At 40.6% G+C, this 16,212-nt stretch overlaps 1 protein-coding gene across 1 annotated transcript in view; it reads right to left on the bottom strand.

The window, feature by feature from the left end:
- The window catches only part of ADCY8 (adenylate cyclase 8), a 176,711-nt gene that overhangs the window by 51,332 nt on the left and 109,167 nt on the right, over positions 1 to 16,212 (bottom strand). Inside the window, exons 7-8 of the mRNA XM_077808832.1 lie at positions 10,864 to 11,134; positions 2,192 to 2,389 (exon numbers count right to left, since the gene is read on the bottom strand). Coding sequence (XP_077664958.1) covers positions 2,192 to 2,389; positions 10,864 to 11,134 — 469 coding nt within the window. The remainder of the gene's footprint in view (positions 1 to 2,191; positions 2,390 to 10,863; positions 11,135 to 16,212) is intronic.

Genomic DNA, 16,212 nt, shown 5'->3' with positions numbered 1-16,212 from the left:
CTGGTCGAACTCAAATTTTAACCTGATAAAACAAGAGGAAAACAATTAGTGTTAAATGATAGTATAGAGACAATCTAGAAAATAATTAGGGGCTGCCTTTCTAGAAATTGTAGCTATTCTCTGCAGATATTACCTTGTATAACGTCACTAAGTGGTGCTAACCCTGCAATCATTGCACAGGCAAAACTGGGAGGAACAAACATTTCCTGCATGTCAATATACGGTAGTTCCACTATATTAGTAATCAAATGTACATGATGATTTGCCTTTCATTAACCTACTGGCCCCATGAATACTTACTAGATGTATTATTTTGAGTAGCACAATTGGTGTGCATGGCACTTTGCACACATGTACGACGAAGCAGTCCCAGGCCCTCAAGAACTCACTGTCTAGCTTGTGATGGCATGGTTAGACTGCATCTTAGCAAGATGAATAGCTATGAGAACTTCGTTTTCCTCTAATTATTAGCTCTGAACAAACCAGATCAGATAAAATAATCTATCTGAATCTACTTCTACCCAATACTTGAAAAAAGCAGATTCAGAAAGTTGAAACTATTCCAGTTCACTTTTAAAAGACGTTCTTCATTTTTTCATATTCTGTGCCTGCTGGTTCTGCATGGACTAGAAATGCGGATATACAATGGTTATCATTAAAAAAGTCATAATTTACCAACAGTTATGGCACTGTGCTCTCTGAGGTACCATACTGAGAGCAACAGGTGTTGCAACCACTAACAAATGCTGACTTTTTGACAGACACCTTTCCGTCATTTAGATATAATTTAACACCTTGTTAATATTTGAAATCTGACCTATGAGATGTGACGGGTGGGTTTTTTCTTGCCCTGCTTAAACCGAATTTAAATTAGATCCCAAATTTTCTGTCTGGAATTTTCCTGTCATTGCTGATTGTGGAGTCTGAGCTGGCAGGCAGGTTTAACAAAACAATGCCCCTAACATAGGACTTGATTCTGGAAAATTCCTATTTACTTTGGGCCAGATTGAGGCTTTGCTCGTATTGAGTAGTAACTTACTTCTTGAATAGTCAGTCCTTTTTTCTTCAGTGGGGTCTTTTGCAAAGTAATGTATGATTCAATGACAGCAAGGGTTTCAGGAGGAGAAGTTCCTACTTAATGAGAGCAAGGTCTGTAATCAGAGTATTGCCTGAGTCCGGAATGTGGGATCAGACTCAAATTGCTCGCAGATGTCTATGGGACAGGCCCCTAGCTGCTGTCAATTATTATAATTCTGTGGAAGTCAATGGAGCTATGACAATTTACACCAGTTGAGGATCTGCCTACATGAGTTGAGCGAATGTACCTTGAGCTGTTGCTCAACAGATGTTAAAGCACTGATGGACAGCAAGACTCCTCAAGCGTGCAACTTCCATGCTGTTTCTCTCCCTCCCCCTTCTCCAATTAGGCATATACCTGACCATAAGACTGTCACTGCTGACACTGAGCACTTTGTTATTCTCTGGGTTGATGAAGTCATTTGAAACCAATGAAAAGAACCAACACAATTAGTTTGCAAGGAACACTGGACGAGCTCGCTTTTCCATTCCCCCTCCCACTTTCAAACTGAAATATATATGTGCTTTTGAATGCAGACAAGAGACAAGATTCGGGTGGGATCATACTGCAGCTCAGGAGCAACATGAGACATGAGAAAACAATATTTATCCCTCAGAAGTAGAACGTTTCTTTAATTTCGGGACTAAAACAAAGATTTGATAGAGTGGTTTTGACTCAAAATAAAAAATAGCAATTGACTAGGATTTTGGGTGGGATTGTGTCACCAAAAAGGGGGAATAGATTTCTATACTATCTATCCTCTTTTTTTTTATTTTCCTAAGGAGAAGCATCATTTTATTGACATGCTTGCTCCTGGTTTTTGTGCCCAAGCAGCCTCATTTTAAAAAGTAAGCTCTGCTTTGACTCATCATCCAATTAAAAAGCTGGCAAACAGCTTTCACTTTTCTTCAAAAGCAGCCCTTGGCTCACTAGTAGGGATTTGCCAGCTTTGGAACTGACTCATCAAGGAGTAGAATGACCTTCGGTTCAATCGTGTCTTCTAAAAAACAAAACAAAACAAAACAAAGCTAGAACCTAGAGCTATTGTCTCTAATTCAGTGGACATTTAAGACAATTTGAATTGGAAAAATGCAGCTATCAAGACCCAGCTACCTTATGCTCCAGGCTGGAGTCTTTAAACATCAGTGAGAAAGGCTTGATATGCTCTCTTCTCAATTTATCGCCACTCCGTAAGTCGATGGTGTGCTCTATTCGCTTGTTAATTTCCTCGGGCCCAGACTGGACATGCAAAGCTTGTGCAAGATGGTTTGGAAGCAGATTTATTGAATTTCTTGTTAGGGCAGCCAGAGTCTAGGGGAAAGCACATGCAAACAGAATAAACCTGCTGGTCCCCTTGGGTTAAAAATGCAATGTTTTAGATTATGTTGCATTGCAAACCGTAACAGCATTTCATGCAATTCATTCAATGAAACCTACAGAAGTTTAAAATAACGTCTGTTCCACTAAACACATACAGTATAGTAGGTGGCTGCTTTCGTGTCACGTTTTGTAGGGGCCTTTATGTTTGTGGTTCCACTGAACTATATCATTGTAATGTTTCCAGATTTTGCCGCTGCATTACCAAGGAAACAGGGGACTGAATTCAGTGGTCAGTCTCAGCAAATTAGAATAGAATTCACAGAAAATATGTAAAGGAGAAAAGACAGTGAAGTTACTGGATGTGTATAGTCAGGGAACAGATAGTTTGGAGGGGAGGAGAAAGAAAGAGAAACGTCCCTGTCTGCCTCACCATGTGCCTGTTCATATGCTTTCAAACAGACAGTGAGCTTCTCTACATTGGTATGTTCCAACCAGCATATGTAGATCACAGTTATGCCATATTGGTTAACATCATTCATATACATCACTTTTCATGGTCATAACTGTGGTAGATTTTTTTGTAGATCATTTTAATTGTCCTTTTCCATCACTGATGACGCAAGTGATTTCTGTGAAGTTTCGAAAAGGACAGATGGTGGAGATAGTAAGAGTAGTGTTTAACTTTGAGAACAGATGTAGAATTTAATTCCATGAAGGAGTAACTCAACCCAGTGTAGCAATTCGTTATGCAAACCACAAGACAGCAGATTGAACAGGAAAACTTAAACATTATTGTCTGCTATAGTCCCAACGTTTAAAAAAATGCTAGTGAGTAGAAGGGATATAAACTCTCAAACTTTAGGGTACAAGACAACCTCTAATTATTAGGGGTTAGGAAGAAATGTTCCTTGTGGGCAGGTTAATTCACAGCTGCCTGTTGCAGGGCTCCTCTGATGTATCTGGTACTGCCCGCTGCAGCAGACATAATACTGGTCTAGATGGACCAGTGGTTTGAACCCATAAGGCAATTTTTATTGATTAGGAGACTCCATGCAGATAATGGAATATGGAGTCTTTCCCTGGTCCAAATTCAGAGCATGGACAGAAACGATCTTAAGCTGTTACCTTCTGATAAATGTTGAGTAGCACATAAGAAATGAGAGTGGTTTTAGCCTAATTACCACCACAAAATACAGCTGAAGTGGCAACCTTATTTGAAGTCCTGGTACAGAGGCCAAGGATGAAATAATCCTGAATAGTAAATTGCTCTCTTACACTGCATAATTAGAAGAGAAACTTTAGAACACAGAAAGCCAAAAGAGCTTAACACACTATGGCTCAAATCCCTTCCAATATTGACGTTGATGGGGATTTTGCTCTTGACTTCAATACGGCTGGATTTCACCCTTCAAATGTTTTGAGAAGCCCTTTTACTTAGTCACAAAAAAGGCAGCACTACCAAATTTTCGGAAAGGGAAATCAATTAAACATTACCATAAAAACTTTCAGACATATCTAGGTCCCCATCTTATCGCTGGTATGCAAAAGTTAAGATGTATGCATTAAGGGCAGATTCCAGTGACATCATTAGGAATCTTTCTAGAGTCAGAGTTTCATGCCAGAAGGTACCACCAGAACGTCTAATCTGACCTCTTGTAAATCACAGGCCAATAAACTCCAGCTAGCCATCCCCAGACCAACCCTATCAACCAGAATTAGATCAAAGTATTATAGCCGTCTGGGGCTTAAACTATTGCATGCCACAGGCAGAGAACAGGAAGGACCGAGGTGCACAAATGCCTGAGGCCCCAGCAGTGACAAGGAGTTTTTCAGTGATATATACCCAGATGATTTTGGCATTCATGCCCCATGCCATAGAAAAAACCACAACCAGCGTCCCTGCCAATTTGATCTGGGGGAATAACTTCCCATCCTCACATATGGCGATTAGTTAGACCCGGAGCATGTGAGCATGAACCAGCCAGCCAAGCTGAGAGACACAATGCTCAGTACCACCTCAAATCACTGGCCCACTCTGCCAAGTGTTCCATCTGCAGGTATGGACATCTCTGATACTTCAGAGGAAGGAGAAAAAAAAATAAGGGTCCTTTCTGATCCCTACAGGTGATTGGGAGAAGCCCTGGATCATGAGATTTGAGATTTTAGGAACATTAGAAAATGTGATTGCAATGTGTTGTGGATCACACCTAATAACATCCTTTCTTTAGAGGTATATTAGTCATTCTCCAGACTTGAAGGAGTTAATTTAAACTTGGGATCTGTGGCAAAGCTATTATGGATATTCTGTTACAGGGATGGAGGCTTGAAGCAGTGCTTGGTCTCTATAAGAACAGGATCACTTCAGAGGCTGAAGTGTTTTGGTCTCTTCAGAATTAAGTCCAGCTCTGCTGGAAACAGAGGGAGACAAGTGCCTGATGTTTTAGCAGGGTAACTCTTGATTAATTGGGGCAAATTATCTCACCTCACCTCAGCAGGTGACTAAAATTATTTGGCTTAATGTGAAGTGAAGAATCATGCTGCTTTGTTGCTGCGTATATTAACTAATTGGTTTAGAACTACTGTTGACTAAATATGCCACCTAATCATGACAGGGGCCATAATGCAATTTGCAGTGGGACAAGGAGGGAAGCGGATTGAAACAATCCATATTTCTCCGGGAAAAAGAAGGACAAATCCCAGCTGAACATGATGTAATATGTCCATCTTTCTCTCTCACACAAACAAAGACACTGACACAAACAGCTTCTCCCTAATGGGCAATAAAAATCAAGTAATAAAAGGTTATCTGTGTGTCATTGACCAAGGTATGTGCTCTAATCCACTTGTGCCAGCACATCCCATGCTTTGTTCTGCATTTGCTAGGGGAACCAATGTAGAATACTTGCTTCCCCACCAAGCCTATGATGCTGTCTGGTCAGCAGCTATATGGAACAAATACTGGTGACCCATATAACTACTGAGGGCCAGATGCCGCCACCCTTATTCATCCAGAGTAGTTCTTATTCCTCGAGTAATCCCATTGAAACCAACAGGGCTATTTGCAGAGTAAAGTACTACTGAATATTAGTGAGGGTGGCAGAATCTGGACCTAATGATTTGTTTTTCCATATTAGTGAGTGACATTGAAAGACAAGACATAGTGCTTTCAGTCACACCTCTACTGGCAGAGAAAGCATTGTATATACAGTGGTCAAAACAAAACAGTTCCACGTTTGCCAACAGATGCCCTACTGTAGAGTTATCACATTTATTTATTCTTCTAAGTCTAGGGAAAAACTAGTGTCCATGATATGAGTGTGGTTAACGGTTGGCAAATGTCTTTTTTTTTTAAAGGCAACGGTTCTGTGTCTGTCTGTCATATGCACAAATGTGCATGCATGCAACGGTGTGCTCTAAAGGTTTTATTGACCTGAGTTTGGGGATAGCCATTGTACTCAGGAGTTAGGCCTAACCTCCCAAATGAACAGCACTGAAACCTTTATATCATGCAATGACATATTCTATATATCATGATCATCAGCATTTACACTACAGTAGCACCTTAAGACTCCATTCAGAATCAGGGAACCAGTGTACGAGGTTCTACTCAAACACAGATGAAGATGTGTTACAAAAAAAACAACTTTAGAAATGTTTCAGAGAGATTTGAAATACTGCATGGGAACGATATTTCACTTCCCTCTGCCTGTAAAACCAAGCTCCTTTAATATCACGAGTCCAGCTGTACTGAAGAGGAAAATAATAATGAATACATTTTTAGAAAACTCTAAGAATGACTTAAGTGAGATCATCCATGCAGATATCACTAGCCCTTCCAGGGTGAGATGCAAGTGCTGTATATCCCATGGGAAAATAGGGCAATATCCCCTTTCTAACCACACAAAGCTCCTATGTGTTATGCTGCAGGACCACAGTATATCTAACCTTACCCCTGCATTAGTCCGGGGTGAAATCCTAGCCCTGTTAAAGTCCTGGGAGTTTTGCCATTGATTTCAATGGAACCAGGATTTCATCCCATGGGGCAGATCAGTTGGGAGTACATTGTCTTGACAATTTACATCAGCTGAGGATCTCTTCCTGGTGCCCATCCTGTACCTCAGACCAGTGTAATATTAAGGGAAAGGAGGAAACATCCAGTAAGTTGATAGGTTTAAAATAGGCATTGTTTGATGTTGTCAAGAGATTTGGAATTACAAGTATGTTCCAAGGGGGGGCGAGGATTACTAAACAGAGATCTAGTGAGGCGGATCAAAAGGCATGAATAATGCAGTTCAGCACATGGTTTCCAATTTTTCTCATGCCTATTACCGCCACCCAAGTGAAGTTGTTATAATTTGTTTTTCACACAAAACTTTTCCAGTTTGACAGTACAATGCATTTCCCAGTGTTGTTTAATGCTTCAGCTGCGAATCCTTATCGCGTTGAAACCAACAGCAAAATTTCCATTGACTTCATTGTGACTAGGTTTTGGGCCTTAGCATGTTAACACCTTGCAATCATATTACTTCAAATATTTGGGTTATCTCAACTCAAGAGGCTCGTACTTTGATATAAAAGAGTTGCGTGAGACAGGCCCATTACTTGTCATCTCCCAGTGATGCCTGTGGTAGTTTTGCATAGACAGGGAATATGGGTTTAGGCCCAAATAATGTTGGAAGAAGTAGTAGAATACTTCCCATTAACCCAGGGTTCCTTATTTTTTTTGTAACTGAAAAAATACAAGAAAAAACACTGAGTGAGTTTCAGGGGGTAGGTTTAAATACTTTTGATTCAACATATTCCAGCTGAATTGTAATTTAGTACTAAATCTAATTACAATATTATCTATATCCAATTAGTGTGGAATTGGGATTGGTTTTGTTGTGTAAACAAAAAAGATCCAGAGTCAACTTAGTTATTCGGAATATAAAACTTGGCCAAGTGGAATCTTGGACAACTGATTGTGGTGCCAACAGAGTTTTGTTTTGCCTCCTGATTTATTAGCCAGAAGAAATGACACTCCGGTGGACCTTAAGGGCTGTGTTTTCAGTATGATGTAATGCAAATGTAGACAGGCTACTCATACTACCATTAGCTAAAAAAGATGGTGCATTCGAATTCCCATTCACTGAGCTGAATGTTTCCTTTTCGAACATGGGTTAATTGCTTGAGTCTTGTAGTGTATGACACAGGCACAAGCTCTCAGGTTCAAGTTCCACCACTAGATGAGCTAACATTGACACCAGAGGGCAGAATCTGGACTTCAAAGTGAAAAGACCAAAAAGCGTGAGAGGGCAAAAACAGACATAAAATAAGATAAATTGAAAACAGAGGGTGCAGAAATATATTGAAGTACAGGAATCAGAGGTCAAATTTTAAAAAGTTAGTTTTCAAAATAAAAATACACACATTTTTGAAAAAAATAGGAAGTATTCCCTCTGCTCCATTTTGTCATCATATATTCCTAGTCCAAGGGCCAGATTCACAAAGATATGGAAGCAGCTAAAGATGCTCTATGTCAAAGTCCTACAGAACTGCATAAGCATGAAACAGAATTCTATGAAAATTATTCTAAAAGTAATAAAATTGAATAGAGAGCAATATATCCTTTCTGTAAGTTTCTTTTTTACAGTGGAGTGCTATAGCAGGGATATGATTTTTTGTTAAACACTACAGGATGATTAAAATAACAAAAGACAGGTTTCCATTGTCTATTCAATCCTGTAAAACTATTTCATAGGGGCTTTTGGCACCAAAATAAGAGGTTGACACTAGGAATTGTATCTACGTCTCCTGCACTTTATGACCCCCTGCCCTTTTATGTTTGACTCCTGATCTTTACAACAGTTGTTCATACTTCTCTAAAATCAATGGAATTCTTTATACATTGTTTATTAGATGTCTGCATTGGTAACAGTCACCAAAACAATCACTAGAATATGTGCATTCACCACAAAGATGTCAGATTAGCATGTTTGTAACTGCATCCCATTTGTGTCAAATTTCTTCAGAGTAACATCAGGGGCCATATTCTGCCCTTGGTTTCAACTTCTGTAAAGCACAGACAGAGAATCCAATTCCACCAACTATCCATATACCACAGGGATTGGAGACTGTCTGTGCTTTACAGAAGGGCCCACCCATGCTAATAGCTCCATTCCACTAGCCTTACAGTCCAGGAATATTGGACATGGACTAAATTTCATTATGGCCACTCACAACCTCGGCGTAATTCACAACCAAACCTAAGTCACAAGCCTGGTAACTTTAGCTTTTCTACATGTGTGTGATGTGTAGATGGCTTATTTGGCCTCTAAATCAAATCTCATACCTCCACTCCCCGCCATTCGCATAGGCTACCAGTCCAAAATAAATTAGGGAAAAGAATTTGAAATGTGATGAATTGGGGCTTGGAGGAGAGAAATCAGAAGAGACTCTAATCTGTCAGATTCAAATAGACTCGGCAAGACCTAGAATTAAGCCACAGGTACCAGATGAGTTGAGTTACCCAAATCTTGTTGTAACTGATAATTTTTTAGTGAGGACATTTGAAAGGAACTGGCAAATACTAAAGCAGATCCAGTGCTTCGCTGTTGAACAGCTGCTTCTTGCATCTCTAACCTCCTCTGCTACAATTGATCTTTCTGCTGATAATTAACATTATTAAATGCTTAATCTGTCCAAGGCTGACCAGCCCTTGGAGAAAGATACAAATTACTAGCATAATTCAAAGATGCCATCTGATTTCTAAGATTATATTCGCTGCAGCCCACTATTAATGAACAATAATGCACACTATATTGACTTTACAATTGAAAATTACACAATTGAGTCATGCATGCAGTGATTGGCTAATTAGAGCATCTACCCAGCTAATTAACTGTTATATAGTAAAAATGATTTATGTTTTTAATACTGGGATAAATAATAGTCAATCAAAATAGGGAGAAGCCATCTTCTGTTGATTTAGATTCGTTTTGTTGCCATAAGGTGCAAATCCCTTTGAAGATACGTGCATTGATACACCTTTCAGTCATTTTCACAGACTTTTTATGGGCTTGTTAGATGGAAGGAGGTCAACAATGGTATAAAACAATAGCTCTTTTTCTTCATTGTTAGCACCATGATAAGGTACAGTTGAGAATATGGACAATGGGAGAATAGCCCAATCTGCAACATTTTTTTTTTGGCCTACAGAAATCGGAAAGGGAAAGAACAAAGAAAGGGAGAATGTTGAGAGAAGTTAATTTTAGCAACACACATGCACTCGTTCATTCCCAATGGAATGAAAATAGGGATATAAGCTGACAAAATGATGTGAGAGCTGAAAGGAGTTATACATGCAGATAAGCAAATACCCATATAAAACGTATGTTTTATGTAACCACAAACTGTACCATGCACCATTTTAGTCTGAAAGGACAAAGACTTTTCACAAAGAATTGATCACTTGTGAGGGTTTATCACTCTAAGCAAGAGACAGTTGACGAAGCAAGATCTTCATACAATAAAGCTCTAAGTTCTACAGACGTTTCAGCTGACTAGGACTAAGTACATGCAGCAAAAGAAAGAAAATATGTCATTATAGATCTCTCACATACCAATGGAAAGCAACTCAAACTGATCTTGTTTCACTATGACTCATCAATCTTTCAAATGCAGTAGAAAGAGTGGTGTCTTAGGGCATTTTAACCTTTTCATCTTTAATTCGTTTTAAGCAGACAGGTTTCATAACTGATTTTAGGACTGTGAAAAATTATTGGATCCCCAGGATGCGTACAACTTACATAAAATGCTTTTGAAAAGGGTCTGATTGAGAGCAATCTAGAGAGACATTTCTTTCATGTTATTGCTCCCTACTTCTCCTTAGCTAGTCAAGATTCCAGTAACCCCCTGTCAGGGAACCATAATTACGTCCAGGACTTTTTTTTAAGCTAATAAAGAACGAATGTGAAGAATAATGATACTGTTATCACAAGGTGCGTATTAGTCCAAACATCTTTACTTGGACTCATGCATCGCTATGTTTGCATATCCCACACAACATACACCTACTTGTCTTGACTTTGACAATGAATACAGCAGAGCACTGAAAATATAGTGTGTTGGTTAAATAGAGGTTACACATGGTGACTTGCCCATCTCGTGTCATTTAAGGACATTGGTTTTACATTTAATTAACTGCTTTGAGGTTTGGTACAATTAAAACTCAGCTGCAGAGTATTTAATTTTCGTTGGACCAAAAAAACCCAACCCCTGCCCCTTCTCGTCATGAAACCTTGGCATTTCCCCGATTCTGATACATAGGTTAATTCTGTCCTGAGGTGATTTGTTTAATCATCTACAGTTGCAGTAAATGTTAGAGAAAAGGTTAAAGATGAATTTGTTTCCTCTGAGGCTTTCATTATTGAGACGCATTCAAGCATGCTTTCATAGTTGATGACATTAAGGAAAGTTTGACTTACGTTCTGTTTTCCCACTATGTTATCAAATGGGAGTTCAGGGCTCCATGATCCTTCTGTAAATGTTGCCCCACTGTTTCTCCTGTCTGAGATGCTGACAGATTCTTTCACAATGTCTTCAGGCAAAGTCAACAGACTCTCCTCGGGCTGTTTTATTAAATAGGTCTCAATGTTATGTTTCCTTAAGAATTCGTTTCTTTCTTTACCATGTCCTTCTTCAACTTTATAATCCCCATTCAGGCAGTCCAGAGTGGCTTTGGAGATGTGGATCCTCCTGCGTGTATGACACAAGTGGTACTAAATGCTGATTGCATATTTTGACAGGAAGGACTATCAAGAGCTTTACATCATTATTTAACATTATAGATAAATGCTCTTTTTGGTATTACATATGATTTTACAATAATTAAACATTATAAATGGTTACATTTTAGAGGTGCTGTGTAATCACTCATGATCCCCAAATTTCTTTACAAACACAGGCTCCAGTTCTGCAGTGGGAGCCCAAGGTCAAACACTGGCACCAGCATGGAGCCCCATTCACTTCCATGGGATTCCATGCAGGTGTAGGGATCTGCCTATATTATATTATTAATTATTATTATTATTATTAATTATTTGGATTGAGGTCTCACTCGGGAGCCCCAGCCACGCACCAGGACCCCATTGTGCTAGGTACTATACACACAAACAGACAGTCCCTGCCTCAAACTGCTTACAATCTAAGTATAGGGCAAGGGACAACAAATGGATACCGACAGACTGAGGAGGGAGTACAAGAAACCAATGAGACACTATTGGTGAGCATGGTATGCAGTGGTATCAGACCATCACCAGGCTAACATGGATCAGATTGCAGGACTGGGGCTTTAATACCAGAACCTGATGCCCTTATGATAAGTAGGACCTTACTCCAGGAACAGTCCCATTGATTGCCATCAGACTACCCCCAGAGTGAGGTACTATTCAGTGTGAGCCAGAGCAGTGGTTTTCAAACTGCAGATCGTGAACCAGTACTGGGTGGTGGAATGTAAGGCACTGGGTCATCGCGGCTCTGGTCAGCACCTCCGACCGGGCTGTTAAAAGTCCCCTTGGCTGTGCTGCCTGGCTAAGACAGTCCCTACCTGTTCTGACACTGCACTGTGCCCCGGAAGTGGCCAGCAGCTGGTCCGGCTCCTAGGCGAGGAGGCCACGGGGCTCCGTGTGCTGCCCCCCTCCCTACCCCCCCACCCCCGAGCACCTGGCTCCCCGAAGGCTTTGCACTGCTTCTGAGAGGTGCAGGAATATGTTTTCGTATGGTAGTTTAAATGAGTTACTTGAAGTTCTGCATTAATACACCTAGTGAGGAATCTATTTGTCAGAAAACATTTCCTGGATCTTTTTTTTTTGGTCTGTATTATTACTTGCTGACAGGTATTTTGAAATAAATTACCTAACTAATTGAAACTGGCATGATTCTATTGTGTTATTTTAACAAACAGAATAGTGTGTGCAGAATTCTTAATCTTTTGGAACAGAATTCCCCCAGGAGTAACATATGCAGGAGATACACAGAGCTAGATTTTGCAGTGGTGTAACCTGGCATTGATTTCAATAGCTCTGTGCTGGTTTACACCAGCTCAGACTCTGGCCCATAATATTTCCCATCCCACCTCTTTGCAACCCTTGTTTTGCGGCCTATTTGGTGCCATTGCAGATTTATACTATGTAAAATCCTAGCGATAGACCTAGAAATTTGTGTAGTAAAAAGGGTATGGGTTTAACCCTTTGTGTTAGTGACTACCTCCTCCAAGTTGCTGATTACACTTAACTCCTCTGAAGTGCCTGGAAGTGAAAGAATCCAGAAAAACACAGAATCAGGAGCTATATATAATATGAAACATAATTTCACAATAAAAAACCCAAGAAATTTGAAATATTTACATCTCAATCCATTTAAAACCCAGGGCCAGATTTTCAGCCGATATAAATCAATGTAGCTGAATGGAAGTCAATGCATCTATGCCAATTTAACTCATAAGAGGATCTGAACCATAGTTTTTTCCAAAATTTCCCCGGAGATGAATGGTCTCTAACAATAAAATTACTGTAAAAATTGTTTCCAGAAGGTAAGCAGCATTTGGCCTGGATTTGAAAAAACAAATAGTCTCTACCTGAGAAACAGACTTTGTTTCCAAGCTTATAAATCCAAAAAGGCTAAATTAATTTAAGTAAGGGACTAAATAAAAAAAGAAAAGAAGATAATACATTAGTTGCTAGGGTGACTATCTTTGTGCTGAGTTTTAGTCTAATATAATTTCGGAAGATTGCATTATAAACTCCTGAAATGTGGGGCTTATAATGGAAACGATAACAGCGCTCAGTAGAGCTGTGATCCTGGCTACTGATTTAATAAACATACTGGGACAAAATATTAATAAACCAGCTGGTGGAGTCAAGAATGGGTTTTGGTTCCACCTTACATGCATTTGATTTTTCTTCATCCATTTAAAATGTATGTTGAAGTGGCCTGATTCTGGGCTCACTTAAAATGTATACATCAGGAACACTCGCATTGAAGTCAACGGATCTAACCCGTTTTAGAAAAGGTAAGACCAGAATCAGACCCAAGACTTTTGAACGTATTCATAAATAGGTATCTTGAAAAATCAGTTATCATCTATGTCTTATGCAGGAACAAAAAGGTTGATTCCATAATGCACATATCATGTATTAGAAATAACAGCCCTGACTTTAATACACAGAAAAGTGACTCTAAAAATAATATTCTGGGATTCCGTATGTATTCTCTATCAGTGGGTTCTGGATCCATTTGCTCATTTTAGAGCATATCCACACAAACATTGTATGCCAAGCTGCAATAAAAATCTACAGAGCTCCAGAATGCCACGCACTAACTGTCTGTGTGTACTGTGCTTATGTACATGAAAAGTTCTCTGGTGCATATTGCCGTACTGTGGTTTGAAACAGCCGTAGGTCAAAGTGCACTAGGAAACTTTTACTGAGCAGCAGCATGGTCCCACACGGACACTTAGTGTGCGGGACGCTAGAGCGCTGTAGATTAACACCCCAGCTAGCTGCACAGCAAGTGCTTGTGTAGACATGCCCTAAGGAAGACAGAAATGATTGATCTTTCATTGCAGCAAACTGCATCTGAGATCTGAAAGTCAAGGTGTATTCTTTGTGCTCCTAGTCACTGGGTGTGAAATTCACGCCCTTGCGAGCTAAGGGCCAGGTTTCAATCTATGCACCACTGAAGTCCCACTAAGCCCCACTATTGAGGGCCTAGGTGGGATTTATATGGTTAGGGCCCTACCAAATTCGCGGTCCATTTTGGTCAATTTCCCTGTCATAGGATGCTAAAAATTGTACATTTCATGATTTAAGCTACTTAAATCTGAAATTTCACAGTGTTGTAATTGTCGGGGTCCTGACCCAAAAAGGAGTTGCGGGGGGGGGTTGCAAGGTTATTGTAGGGGGGGTGCAGTACTGCTACCCTCACTTCTGCACTGCGGCTGGCGGCGACGCTGCCTTCAGAGCTGGGCGGCTGGAGAGCGGCAGCTGCTGGCCGGGAGCCCAGCTCTGAAGGCAGCGCCCCGCCAGCAGCAGTGCAGAAGGAAGGACGGCCTGGTATAGTACTGCCACCCTGACTTCTGAGCTGCTGCCTGCAGAGCTGAGCGCCTGGCCAAAAGTCACCGCCCTCTGACCGCCCAGCTCTGAAGGCAGCACAGAAGTAAGGGAAGCAATGCTGCAACCCCCCCAAAATAACTTTGTGACCCCCCCGCCCCAGAACACTCTTTTGGGTCAGAACCCCAGTTTGAGAAACTCTGGTCTCCCCCATGAAATCTGTATAGTATATACGGTAAAAGCACACAAAAACCAGATTTCATGGGGGGGAGACCAGATTTCACGGTCTGTGATGAGTATTTCATGGCTGTGAATTTGGTATGCCCTATGTATAAATGCATAGGCTTTGTGTTGTGCACTTTCAGTGAAGGGGTGAAATTCAAACCACTACAATACAGATTTGGGAAGCAGAACTTGGCTTGATCATTTTGCTAATGAAGACCAGGCTGAGTATGATGCAGCTTGTTCCTGTATTGGTTCTGTGGTGGTAACACTAATGAAAGTGTTTTGTCACTCCAGTGTGCACATGTGACTCAGGCACATACAGATCATATATGTTGGGAAAGGAGGAGTCATTTTTCTGAGCATAACTACACTTTAAAAAACAATACTTAGAAAGGTTTCAGAGTAACAGCCGTGTTAGTCTGCATTCGTAAAAAGAAAAGGAGGACTTGTGGCACCTTAGAGACTAAGGTTAGTCTCTAAGATGCCACAAGTCCTCCTTTTCTTTTTGCAAATACTTAGAAACCAATTACAGGCAATACCAACAGATTGGTAAAATGACTCATTTCCCACAGACTTTAAAGACAATTATTCGGCAGTCAGTATGGGGGCGGGGGTACTGTATCTGCAATATCTCTACAACAGCCTGGAAACATGGCTTTTCCATGCATTGCTTAAGGCAGATCTAGGTAGAAGGGGGTGTTCTAAGGCACTTAAAGACCGAACTAGTTAAGCACAACTCCCACTGCAAGAACTGGCAGTCACACTAAACTTCATCTGTTCCAGACTTCCCCAGATGTTGCTTCTATGCTCCAAGGTCCTGACCCTGCAACATTAAAGTAAATAGGACTTTTCCCAGATACACCAACAGGAACAGGACCAGAGCTTCAACAGGGATTTCTGAGGCCAGCATGGCACAATTGCTTGACCTTAACAGATCTCCAAAATCGTAAGTGGTCTGGCTGCAAAGGGTACTGAGAGTGGTTGACTCACCACAGCAAAGATAGGAATTGTGCATCTCAAAATGTGTTGAGATGCAGGTCATATGAGGCAGAAATAACTTTTCAGCCCTGGGGCGAAGCAGACATCTCAGATGAAGAAACACTAAGCAGATGGATGGCAACATGTATATCCCTACATATACAACTGCTGCTGTAAAGGTCACAAAGCACAGATTAGCAGCTCAAAGCATCAAGTTAGTTGTGAATAATCCCTGCAGGGTAAGTTTTCCAAAACTCTATGAAATTAGGTTGGCAGCTCATGAAAGATGCAACAATGCTCCCATATCTTGTGTAAAATCATGGGAAACTGCACCCATGTTCCTCACACCAGCATTTGGAACCAAAGGACTTAGACGTGAAGTCTGCATGCTAGTCAGAAGAGAGAATCTTGAACCAAAGGTATATCCATAAATCTAATGTCCGATACTGTGTCACAGGGTGAGCTGGCCTTTTAAGGGGTTTGGGGCTCACCCTCACCTGTGGCAGGTTTAACTCAGCTCTT

This window comes from Eretmochelys imbricata, chromosome 2, assembly GCF_965152235.1.
Source record: "Eretmochelys imbricata isolate rEreImb1 chromosome 2, rEreImb1.hap1, whole genome shotgun sequence".
Lineage (NCBI taxonomy): Eukaryota > Metazoa > Chordata > Testudines > Cheloniidae > Eretmochelys > Eretmochelys imbricata.
The sequence above is the reverse complement of the archived record's forward strand: the minus strand, read 5'-3'. Positions and strand labels throughout refer to the sequence as shown.